The sequence below is a fragment of the Idiotropiscis lumnitzeri genome, chromosome 1 (genome assembly GCF_059441095.1).
Source record: "Idiotropiscis lumnitzeri isolate Australia: NSW breed Sydney's pygmy pipehorse chromosome 1, RoL_Ilum_1.0, whole genome shotgun sequence".
Classification (NCBI taxonomy): domain Eukaryota; kingdom Metazoa; phylum Chordata; class Actinopteri; order Syngnathiformes; family Syngnathidae; genus Idiotropiscis; species Idiotropiscis lumnitzeri.
This window is the reverse complement of record NC_142391.1, coordinates 13,930,583-13,943,757: the sequence shown is the minus strand read 5'-3', so window position 1 is coordinate 13,943,757 and position 13,175 is coordinate 13,930,583. Positions and strand designations below refer to the sequence as shown.

At 42.6% G+C, this 13,175-nt stretch overlaps 1 protein-coding gene across 3 annotated transcripts in view; it reads right to left on the bottom strand.

The window, feature by feature from the left end:
* Window positions 1-6,474, bottom strand: part of arid1b (AT-rich interaction domain 1B) — a 168,699-nt gene extending 162,225 nt beyond the window's left edge. For all 3 annotated transcript variants that reach the window (XM_088318875.1, XM_088318884.1, XM_088318893.1), the window contains exon 1: window positions 4,973-6,474. In XM_088318875.1, coding sequence (XP_088175001.1) covers window positions 4,973-6,109 — 1,137 coding nt within the window. In that variant the 5' untranslated portion in view covers window positions 6,110-6,474. The remainder of the gene's footprint in view (window positions 1-4,972) is intronic.
* Between the last annotated feature and the right edge of the window lie 6,701 nt (window positions 6,475-13,175).

Here is a 13,175-nt window from a genome sequence, read left to right as displayed (position 1 = left end):
GCCCTACCCTTCAGCCCACTCCACATGGCTAATTAGCATACGTGAAGGTCAGGGTGGTTGCTGTGGCGCGGTGGGAGGGTGGTTGGGGGCGCCACCATAGCATACACACGTGTACTCGACTAAATGGATAGAAGCCATTTAAATTACTGTTGTGTGAAGGGGACCAACACTACCCCCCCCCCCCCCTCGCTCCTCATTGTTCACAAGCTGAAGCCCAGGGAGCTCCAGTGGGAGAGAAGATTTTAACTAAGTTGACATTTGCCAGAGTTCTGTTACTGATTCCCTCTCTCGGTCTAAACTGAGCCCGGAACATTTCTCAGAAGTCAGCAGCCTTCCGTGTGACTCACTTCAAATATCGCCTACATTCTTACATCTGTGGCCTTGCTTCAGCCTTCCTCTCGAGCAGCTGCGCCTCCCTTCTAGTCTGTGTGTGCAAATTGTAAACCATGTGAGTATTTAAAACAAAACAACATCTCATTTGAGGGTGAAGAAAACTATTTTTTTTTGTAGTAATATGTCACGGTAGAAAATTACAAAACATACCTACAAGGGCTTTACATTTTTTTTTTTACATCAAACAGTATTTAAAAAGCCAAGCAATGTTGATTGGCTGGAACTGCGCTATGGTAATAAGTTGTCAGGGAGGTTAATGCCTTTTTCTGCACAAATCTCAAAATTCTGCCAAAATTCAAGTGGATGTCACAATCAAATCAAACTAAAAAGCCACAAGAGACCTTAAATGTACCCAAATTAAATGACGTTTGCCAAATCAAGTTTGGATGGCTTTCCTCCCTCCTGATGAGACTTCTGATGGACGAGAAATAACATTACATCAACGGACTCCTAAAAATAATGACAGCGTTGGGCAAGCCATAAAGAAAGCAAATTAGTTAATTAGCCACCTAATAATATACACATGTATGTACAGTACAGACCGCATGATTCCTCTGTGTTATTTGATTCTATATTTAACTCTTAGTATTTAGTCAAAAGATTAATTGGTATTCAGTGGAAAGACTATGCAGCCAAGGAATAACCCCAGCTTGCCAATTACCTAGCCAGGCCGCGCGTTTCATCTGAGGAGGATGAAAACCGCTGAGCTGGGCCCTTATCGGACGGAACAGAGCAAATTAAAAATTCACTCTGGTGTTGCTAATCAGCACTGTGCTTGCTATAGCCAAGGCACAAAACAACATAAACAAATGATTGACAGGAGCGGGGCAAGGCAGGATGGATGGGGAAGGGGGGCGGCAATGAGCTCGGACTACTTGGTGCTGACAAAGACGCGCCAGATCTCGGGTTAGAGAGAACGACCAGAACACAAACAAACACTGAATCGAGGCCCGGTAAAACGCAACGCAAGAATTCAATCGCAGCAGGCACGGTTAGGCCCATCACTATGCACGAGGCTTCCTGCGATAGGCGCATAATACAAATGTGACATTGATGCATTGCTCCCATTATAAAGTCTTTGTTCGTATCACACTAATAATTCATAAGTGAGAAATGTAAACAGTATGCAGTGGAAAGGAACGCGAGTATGGATCATTTCAAGGTAAGCGCAGCCCGACCGAGGATGGGAATGCTTTCGACTTTGATATGGACTGAGAATAATAAATAAAAAAAATAAAAATACGCGAGACATAAAGCACAATAGTGGATATGAGTCAAAACTGGAAATGTTCTTTCATTTTTCTTTTACCACGTCACGTTTCATATAAGCTACTCTATAATGATCTGAGCAACACCACTTGCCAATGTACTCGTTATTATCCACTAATTACTGCTATTGTGATCTGTGCGTTGCGTCTCTTCAGTTTAGCGGTTAACAGACATATCTGTGTTACACATGTAGGATGACACAGAAAACATTATGTCATTTATGACTTAAACTTTAATAAATCATTAGGAGTGCACAGCTGCTCTTGCATTGCATATGGCACACAGATAAAGTCTGCATTTTGCATTCAGGCAACGCTGACTATGCCTGTGCCGTTTACTTCAAATCAAACAGGGCTGGGTAATTGAAGAGGGAGGGGAAAAAAACAAAAACATTATACATCAGAACAAGTTGTCAAGATCTTTGTTTTTGTTGACTTTGTTTTGATTAGATGTTTTTTTTTTCCTCGCGTGTTTTGTCATGTTTTCCGTTTCCCTTATCTCATCTAACCGTGCTTGTTGGGTTTTGTCTCCAGCAGTTTTGGTCAACCATGGCCCTTCTGTCAACCAATCAGCTCCCTCCAGTAATTTGTGTCTTGTCCAGGTGTACCTCATTTTCTTTGTTAGCTCATTGTTACCGTCATGTGTCACATTATGTTTCTATTTTAGTTTATTCCTTTTGTTTCTTTGTTACTATGAACCTTGTTTTTTTTTTAACTGGTTAAAGTTGTGTTTTGATTCTTCCCAGTGCCCTGTTTGACTTTTTGTTTTTGAAAATAAATTATCTTGGGGGTGTGGCGATTCATCTGGCTCTCATTCCTGTGACCCTACACTTGGGTCCTGCTTCTTGTCAACAACATAACGCCAAATACACTTAATTTTGACGCAATTATATCGTAAATTGGGCAACAATATTTTATGGTCCCTATTTTTGTACATTTTCTGATTTTTATTTTGTCAATTCTATTTACGGGATTTGGAAATTTGAAATTATTTTTTTAAATTAGTTTTTAATTAATTATTAGAATTTGTATTAGTCCCCACCCACCTCCCCTGGGTGCCCCTGACAAATTGGTGACAGAAATTCGACACTACACTTTAGACCACATGAAACCAGGTCTAAGTTGTGGCACGGGTGCTATAACACGATTTTGAAGAATTTGATCCAGGTACAGGCAGACAGAAGTTAACTAGATATATAATCGACTTATGAAATATACCTGGATATAGATGATTTTATTTTGTGCAATCACTTGACAAAATAAAATGGAGTAAATTCAACACCATTTTTTTCAAGTGTACTTTGTATAAAAAGTTTGAGAACCACTGAAACACGTTTCAGCTTGCAACTTATAAACTTCATTACGATTATGACTACGAGTAAATCTGTTTAAAAATTGTAGATTGACCTACTACTTCTGCTGCTACGGCCACTACAACTACTTCTACACGAAGCACAAACAGAGATAAAGCGCAGTCTTCGTTTTGGTGATTGTCCAGACAAGTGAGAAAGGTGTGTGGTGTGTGGTGTGTGTCGTGGAGGGAAAGTTGTGGGGGGTCTAATAGTGTAAATGAGGTGCAGTGGATTCACTCGCTGCTCCCTCCTGAAGAGAGGCAGTGAGGAGGGAAATTAAATTTGAAAGAGGGGAAAATGTGCCAACAGGTGACAGAGGCGTGCTCCAACCAAACACACTCTGAAGTGAAGCACAGTCGAATCACCGGGCCAATTTGGATGCGCTATTATGCACAACGCCGTTCTCACACTACCTGTCAGAGCACAGAAGAACAGTCTCTGCGCTCGAAATATGAATTAAACATACGGCTTTTGTGCCGTGAATATGCTGCTCAAATGTTGTCCAGACAGAAAAGGCTAGATTTGTTTTTGGATGGTATAATATGCATTCAAGATCACAACAACACAACTGAACAAAGGAGCAAAATAGAACAGACTGATACACTGTCTGGGATTCATTATGTAGGAACGGAGTCAGATTCACTGTTATTGTAATTATCTATCTTTTTTTGATGCACAGTTTAATCAGCATAACTGCAAATACCCCTCAAACAAATTATCTTTCGACAACGTCTAACAATTGTCTTCCATTAAAAAACGGTATGATTTTTTTTTTTGTTCCTTGTTTACGCTGCATTTACCCCCCCATGCCCTCCAGTTGTCCAGATGTGTTATCAAGTAGTGCGCATAATTTAGCGCATCTAAAACAATTCTAGAAAAAAAAAAAAATCTCACTGGGACAAAAATGTTTTGCAGCGGAGTTCCTGCTTGCCCCGGGTGCACATATATGTAGGTCTCCGCACTGCTTACACCAGCAGTGTTTCAGCACAACGCTCCCAAAAGAGGAACGTTTCAGGGATGAGAGCAGTCCATGTTGACAGCTATTGCCAGCTAAAGGGGGAGGGGGAATAATTATTTCAAAACACTTGGTCCCCTCCCGCTAATGCGACTACTGATGTGCCCTAAAGCAAGGCATTCGGCAGCCAGCTGCAGCCAAGAATAGATGCTAGCTTGCAGGGATGTGAATAATATTTTTATGGACCATTCTGTAACACTGGTCAGATGATGAAGAAAACAAAAAAAAGGTTTTTGATATGTTTCTTCTCAAAATCTTACTTTAGTGTACATTAAAGTGAAAACACAACAGAAAATGGTCATTATTGATTCGGGCTGATACACAGTCCGAGTACTTCTGCCGTCTTGAATGCAGCACACCTAAAGCTCCATAAAGGCAGAGCATCATTCTACTTTTATTTCCTTTTTTTTTTTTTTTTTTTGCTGTCTCTTCTGCTGACAGATTGTGTGACAAGTGAGAGACAAATCGTTAAGACCTCCAAATTTTAAATGTTGGACACGATCATAATTCAAGGCACAGGCGATGGGTCGTTTGAATTTTCAGCTCAGTTGCACAGGAGGAGAGGAATGTAACACCATCTTGAGTATTTATTCAGGAACGTTATGTGAATTAATATATATATATATATATATATATATATATATATATATATATCCTCTTTCAGTCATTTTATACAAGTAAAATAGTTATGTATTGATAATCCGTTCGAGTTCCATTTAAAAAGGTACCGACAATGTAATTTTTTTATATTGTATTGCCTGTATCTTGTTTAAGTCAGGAATTTTCCCTTTTAGGATTTGTTTTCTAAATGTATCCTAATACGACATGAAAATTATTGCTATCATGTGGGCCATTAGAGCAGGACACAGTGCATCATGTTCCACAGACAATGTTCAATACAGTCAATGCAAACATACAATATGGGGTTAAAGTTTTGACCTTACCTGACTCCTCCCAAGGCTTTGCCCTCCGTTGCCTGGGCTAAGCGAATGCGGATGGTTCCTGGGGTGTCCTCCCCAGCCGTGGGCCGTCGTAGCTCCATACTGGGGACCCACATCTTTCCCCAGGCCCTGCTGCGGCGAGGATCCACTGTAGTCTTGGTAGGCCCCACCGTAGCCGCGCATCATGGGGCTTGGTGACGTAAGCAGCTGGTTGAGGGTCGGCGTGGCGCCTGAGGGATGCTGCTGCTGCTGAGTTGGTCCTGGGAACCTTTGGAAGCCACTGGAAGAGGACCCCAGCGTGGACTTGCTGTGGCTTGCCGAGGAGTTGCTGCTCATCATCAAGTTCTCAGGTTGCCTGCACCCCGAGGGGCCCATCATGCCGTAGGTCCCGCCGCCGTACCGTGTCCGATTATAAGGAGGGTACTGGTTGTACTGGTATCCTGCTTCATGGGAGTTGTCCATGCTGTTATGTGCAGATGACAACCCCATCCCTTGCTGCTGCTGTCCGCCATGTTGCTCATAAGACCTTGTTGAATAATAGTTGTTGTTGTACTCTGAGTTGTTGCTGGTTGGCCCCATGTTGGCGTGATCATACCTTGAAGACATCATCCCCTCTGTGGATTTGATATGACCCTCTCCTTTACCTTGCACCTGCTGCTGGGACTCCACTTGACCCCCAAGAAGGTTCTCTTTACCGCCGTGGTGGTCCACGGCCCCTCTGGGTCCCTGTCCGTTGTTGTTGCTGTGCATCTGACGCTGCGGATGCGGCGCAAACTGGCCGAATTGAGGCTGCGGTGTCTGGGACTGAGGGGGGTCTCCACTCCCGACACATTTCAGCTTATGGTTGGTGATCAGTCCCGTTTCCATGGAGGGAGTGTTGGAATTAGACGATGTGAGGTTATTCCCATCCTTGCCGTGACCCGTGGAAGTTGAACGCACCATGCCAGGCTCCGTTCGGCGGTGATGATCTACATTATTCAGAGTCCCATCTCCGGCACCCAGCATCTGCCCGCTGCGCTGCTGTACGCTTCCTCCTCCTCCTCCTCCTCCGGATTTCCCCGAATTGAGCTCCGTGCCCAAGCCGCTGGATAATTTCTTGCTTTTGTTGTTATTTCTGGAGGGAGCCACTTGCGCAGCCATGCTCACTCACTCCAACATCTCAGCGCGGAGCGACCGCGAACCTCGGCCAGCCTTGCGCGTACACAGAGTAAATTAAAAAAAAAAAAAAAAGAAGAATACAAAGTGAAGGATATTTTCACAAACTTTAATCTAGCACCGGTGCTCTCGTCGTAGTGGCGGTGGTGGTAAAACTGCGCGTCAGTGAAGCGTCATGTTGAAAGTTGGTCTTTCCAGGTTTCAACTTTTTCTCCCCCCCTCCGCCTCTCTCCTCCATCCCGGGTCTTGATGATATGTGGCGGTGTCTCTCGGAGCCCTTGTGGCCCAGCATGGGATGAGAGAGCGAGAGAGAGCGTGCTCGACCAGTTTTTCCGCCTCTTGGGCTCCAGCGCGACACACTTGGAAAATCCGGAGTGGAGTCTCGATCCACGCGGCTTTTGTGTGCGTTGTCTATTCTTGATATGTTGATTCGGGATTGGACTCGGTGAGAAACTTGCAGAGGTTGGCAGTATTTACAATGGCACACTTTCACCACCAAAACAGTTTCTTTCACAAATGCATAACGAGATGACTTCTATTCTGAAGGTGCATCGACTTCAAATTTGACCAAATCATATAAAATCAGAAGAATGCCCTTTATTTTCATTATACTCAGTGTACAACGAAATTGGAGAGCTCTCCCCTTCAGTGTAAATATCTATAATAATAATAATAATAATAATAACAATAATAATAAATGTAATCAAAATAGAAACAAAAAGATTGTTGAAAATTTGCACTGGGTGCCACAGTATATAACATAAAAAAAATTGCTCCCACATCAAGGGTGCTGCCAAGGTTTGGTTGTCAAACTCCGGTCCCGGAGTACTGCAATCATACATGTTTTCCATCTCTCCCGGCTGCAACACACCTGATCCAAATGAGTAGGATACTTATCAGGCTTCTTTAGAACTTGCTGATGAGCTGATCATTTGAATCAGGTGTGTTGAGAGATTGGATGCATGCAGGAAAGCGGCCCTCCAGGACTGGAGTTTGACACCTTTGCTGTAGGGGGGGTGGAAATCAACTCACTTTGGATCCATATTTAAAACATATTTTTGAGGGCTCTGTAAGTCTTAGAATGGACCATCCTCACACCCACTTTGCATCAACCGTACACCCACAACTAATCTCACAAAAGTTCAAAGGATTGAAACACACATGCCGCCTCCTAGTAATTACCAATGTGAACTATTAGGAAGAGATCCAGTTCTCATTTTCCCTCCACCCGCCGTCTACGTCCCTTGACTCAAGACAGTTCACTGCCAGTCTGAGTCGGACATAAACTCAAATTGTGTCATCCAAGTGTTTCCTTTGGAATAAGAGCTCTTTCAAAGAGCCACAGTGACCTTGCAACTGTTGGGGGATCATATATACGTATAAAAACCAACACTAGAGTCAGATATAGAAATGCATTGTAAAACCTACAATAAAGCAAGTTTTATTTAAATAAAGACGATTTTTTTTATTTCCCTCCTGTTCATTTCATATGCCTGCGAGAGCAACTTGTGCGAACTGACAATGACATTTTTCAAAAAGAGGCGCAAGGATGAAATAAAATGAATCAACCCCAGGCTGCGGGCTAGGACCACACAAAAACCAAAGTCTACAAGATACGCTCCAACCCATCAGTGGTATTCAAACATGAATGTAAAATAGTGCTTAGCAAAGACGCCGGGTGTCTGCTGGGACTTGAATAAGCAGAGGCTGTGCTTTGATGAGATCAGATGCATTTGATCAACAGAGGGAGCTGTGGATGAAAGCCGGGCGGAGGAGGAGGGGGAAGGAGGCAGGGAGGGAGGGAGGACGGGGGAAAGATTTGGGGATGAGTGGTGCTGAGGATGGCCGTGGTAATGATGATAACTGCTGCTGCCCGTGGTGCAAAAGACAAATATCACGACGACGACGATGATGATTATGATGAGCATGATGATGATGACGATGATGATGATGATGATGCCAGTGGTGAAAGTTATGCTGATTATAGTGATAGTATGATATTTTTAGCTACTTGTTGCTTAAGGTCACAAAACAAGAAGACGTAATTGACTGCATTATAGTGTATGTTCTGCAGAGAGAAACTAAATTGTATGTCCATGACAAAGGGAAGACCTCTGCTGGAGATATTGTGTCAGTACATGTATGCGCTTCATAAGAAAGTGTAAATAAGCCCTATATTTTTTTTTTTTATTGTATTTTAAATATCTTGATTCAGACACAAGAGTAATGTATGATTCAACTAAATGTAAAGACACATTTAAGGAGGAGGACAGGTACGCTTTGCAACTAAACACCTTTGTATGCATTTGTCACCGTCACAGTTGACTTTTAGTAGGAGGTGGGGGTTTACCGGGACTGCTCTCCAATCAGCTGATAAGCATGTTCTTATTGAGTATAATAATAAAATAACTGTCAATTCTAACGTAACTAAAATTGTGACTAAACGTTGGTATTTGGTTGAGGAATGTGGCAAATTCTATTGTGATTTGGCACTGTATATTTTTTTTTTAAAAAAAGATCAATTTAATTATTTGGATATTAATAAGTAAAGGGCAAGTCAACCCCAAAAAGTCCTTTGCAATAAAATGTTCTATGCGCCTTCACTAGTTTAAACATGGCATTCTGATTAATATTGAGTTTGTGCAAAAAGAGTTAAGAAGTAAAATCCACCCGTCTTAGGGGGGGCGGCCATTTTGTCATTTCTGGTGACTGAAAATGACTTCACAGCTTCTCAGGGCTCAGGTAACGACCAATCACTGCTCGCCTATTTTCTGTAGCTGAAAAAAAAATCTAATTCTACGATACAAAAAAAATAATTGTGGCCATAACCCTCATTCGTATTCGTGCTGTGTGAACATGTTGATGGCTAGGCCATTTTTCGACTAGTGGGGCGGCATAGATCATACTGTCGTAAAGATTTTTTTGGGTGTGAATTCCCTCTTAATGAACAAAAAATTTTGACTCACCGTTGGTTCTATTGTTCTATTGACATAACGTGGAGAAGGGATGCTGGAGGTCACTTCACATAAATACTTAATAAAGCAAACTTAGCTGTGTACATTCTTTATTGATTGTTTATGTCAACTTTTTAGCTGTATTACCCAATCTGGACATAACAATGTTCCACTTTCATGTAACTATTCTCCCACCATGGTGTAATAACTCCCATTTCTGGTCTTTATGGTCATCATCGTATTTTTTTCACTGCTATGCTTCTGTGGGGGCTTCATAAAAAAAAAAAAATAAATAAGTAAAAGAAAAACCACTTGTGGAGCTAATCCCGCCCACTGAGCTCTTTTGAATTCCTACACATTCTGGTTCTGTGTTTTGACATAAAATAGAAAGAAAATCTCATTTATATGACAGTACTGACCACTGACATAGGGATGCTTGGTGCCACTTCTGCAAATGGGAGCTCATTCACTGGAGTCAAATAAAAGCAAGTGGCATCCCTGGAAACCACTCGCTTTTATGTGTCCATATGGCAGAAAATAAAACCCATAACATGGTTATGGTCCAACAACAAGGTCTCAACAGTGCTCACCATGCACATGCACTATGTTCAGTGTATAATAGCATCAACAGGACCAGATGGCAATTTATCTAACTGTACGGAAACACCAAAAAGACGTACATATAGACATATGTATTGTTTTTTTGTGTACTCGGTGTGTGTGAGAGAAGGAGCGAGCGACAGACAACTTTTAACAACGGAGATGCTGCATGTAAGGTGTCAAACTCTGAAATTGTGACTGCTTGTGTGCACCTTTTGTGATTATAACAGGCCTCAAACACACCCACACACACACATACACGCACTTCCTGTTCTCTGTGCTTTGTACACATGCCGATTCTGGCTCCCGTCAGAGTGGCAGATCAAAGCCTCGGCTCTGATCTCATCTCGAGCAACACTATAAGGCTGACAGTGAGAGGACCACGGGCATTAGCATATTCTATGATGGCTTTTCAAGCCGTTGCCTCGGCTGCAGTTCGGGGTGTGCTGCGCTGTGGCTTTGCAACTCTAATTTCCCTCACCCGCTCATTAAAAAAAGCCCACTGTTCTCCCATTAATTCGCAGACACACGGATGTGTTTGAATGGCGAGTGTGTATGTGCAAGAAAAGGGAGGTGTGGGGCGGCAATGGCTCAGCGCATTTGCATTTATGTTTAATTTATAACCTTCAGGGGCCCCCTGATGCAGCAAGATTGAAACAATAACCCCAGACAAACATGGAGAAAAAGAGGACGCAGGATGGAAATGCACAGAACTGGGCTGTGCTGTGAATATGTACACAAGTGTTTGTGTTCTCATTGGTCAGGATGCAGTCAGGCCTTACGCATTTGCGCATCTACAACTAGGTACATGTGAAACACACTGGCAGAGAGGCAGAGGTCTGAAATCCACGGGGGATAACATGCCAGGGTGAGTGTCTGTCAGGAGGAGGGCTGGAGTCTGTGCTGGGGGGAGTCTGCAGGGATCTCCCCCTAGCAGCAGAGCACAGAACAGCACAGCAGACAGCAGAAGCCTGGCCAAGCAAAGAAAGTGGGTCAGCCCGGCACACATACACAGTTCAGATACATAAAGCACTGTGAGTATGTTTGCCGTCAAGAGAAAGTCATGGAGAGAACGCACACACTGTTGTGGGTTGTGTTCACGAGGGAGCGCCCGGTAGCCTCATTTGCATGAGTGATGTTGGAGAAGATGTTGTTCAAGAAGCAGGTTGACTGGCTGGGGAGGGCCAAAAGGCAAGCCAGACGCCGCGGGTACGCTATATGCATCAAATTGATCCAAAGTCTTTTCATTTCAGGCTTGGGTAAATAACAACATTCGCATTGATCAGTCTCTGCAAAACCCAGCTACAAGAGGCCTGGGAGTGAACGCAAAATGAGAAACAAAACACATCTCTCATTCCTTTCGGTTCCTTGCAGAGTTGAGGGCCTCACTAGAGCCCTACAAACAGCTGTGATGGATAAAATGTTTAAAAAAAAAAAAAAAACACGAGAGGAGAGTGAATGCTATTGTGTCTGCCTGTTTACTAAAAACATAGAATCACAGAATTCCCAAGTTGCGGCATGCTCTATTTATGCCTTATGAAAAGCATGACTCAAAAGAAACAGCGAGCAGCAATGCTCTACTTTCACTGTCAGATATCATGTGAAGTGTGAAGAGGAGGAAGACGAGGAGAGGAAGATAGAGACGCAGAGGAAAGTAGAGGAGAGTGATTTCCTTCATCTACAGATCCCATCCTGATGGTGATGGGATCTGTGCCCCCCCCCCTCTCTCTCTCTCGCTCTATATATATATATATATATATATATATATATATATATATATATATATCCACCCCCTCCTCCCTTTCTGAAGCCTGTCACTGCTCCTTTTCCATTCCTCCTCTCTCCTGACTGGAGGAGTGTGTGAAGTGTCCCCCGAGAGGCTCCTACTCAAAAGACGGTATTTACAAGATCCACACTGAGCCCACTTTTAACTGCCTCTGAAGAACTTCTTCCATCGTCTTTGATGTGTCAACCTAATGGGGAAGAGCGCGCCGGCAGTCATTGCATATGTTCGCGCGCCAATGTGAGCTAATCCACTAGCATTGCAAGGTAGGCTTCACGCTGCTTGCGGTAAAGTGAAATCTTCACATGCTGCATGGCTTCAGAGCTAATGCTGCCCCGATGAAAATAAATAAATAACTGTACTTCCGCTACAAACGCACTGAAGAGTTGTGTCATCTTTTACAGCAATTCAGTTCCTCTGGAAGCAGGCGGTGGCCTGCTGGTGGGATTGGTTTGAGTTATAACACAATCATAAAATAGAACCTGATATTAAACAACAACAAAAAAATGGCAGAGCTTTAAGACACTAATACTTATTCTACATTTTACAGCCGCAAAACCTTCAATCCCAGGCCCATTAAACACAACTACAAGTGAGATTAGGACAGGCCACTATTGAATCAAACATCAGTGTAGCTGAGCTCATAAGTGTTCTTCTGCATGACAAAATAAAAAAAAATAATTGACAAATTATTGTCGATAGTGGATATAAAAAGTCTAGACAACTTTATTTTCGCTGTTAATTTGATTTTATATCCTGTATAATTCAATTAAAAAACTCTTTTCAGAGGGGTTGTAAAAAATAAACAACTGAGATCACGTGGATGCATAAGTGTGCACACCCTCTAATAAAGGGGATGTTGCTGTGCTAAGAATTAAAAAACACATAGAAATTCATGTTCGAATTTTTGTTGTAGAAGTGCAGTTTTAGCACAAACGTTTATGCTAAAATTGGTCTGCAGAACCATTCGAAATTCCCTCTGTGATGACGAAAGCCCCAGTTCCGGATGAAAAAAACACCCCAAAGTATAATGCGGCCACAACCTTGCTTCACTTTTGGTGATGAGCAGTGTTGTGTTAACATCAAACATACTTTTTGGAATTATGGCCAAAAAGTTCAACCAACACATTTTCCAACAAGCGTTAACGAAGATTCCGAGCGTGTTTTTGAAAAATATAGCCGGGCTTGGCACCCTACCCCAAAAGCCCAGACATACTGAGAAGACACATGATTGTTCTCACATGTGCTAATCAACCAGTACTTGCCAGAAATGCTTGCAGCTCCTTCAGTGTTGCAGTTTGCCTCTTGGCAGCCTCCATGACCAGTTTTCTTCTTGTTTTTTTCACCAATTTTGGAAGGACGTCAAGTTCTTAGTCATGGCATTGTTGTGCCATATTTTCGCCACTTGATGATGAATCTCTCCACTAAGCCTTGGAAATTCTTATGTACTCTTCCACTTAGTGCTACTTCTAAGCAATGAGCGCACTTTAACGATGGCTTTGCTGCAAGACGTGACTCCCAAATGATCAGGAAAAGCCTCCTCAGACATCTGAATTGTATTTGGGGTTTATAAAAGGCACTTTAAATCATGGCAGATGTAGGCTGACTGACTCCCATTTGACATCATTCTGAATGTCATTGTTTAATTCCACAGCCACGCCCACAGTTATAAGAGGGTGTATAAATATTGAGAATTTATCTTGGTTTAAAAATT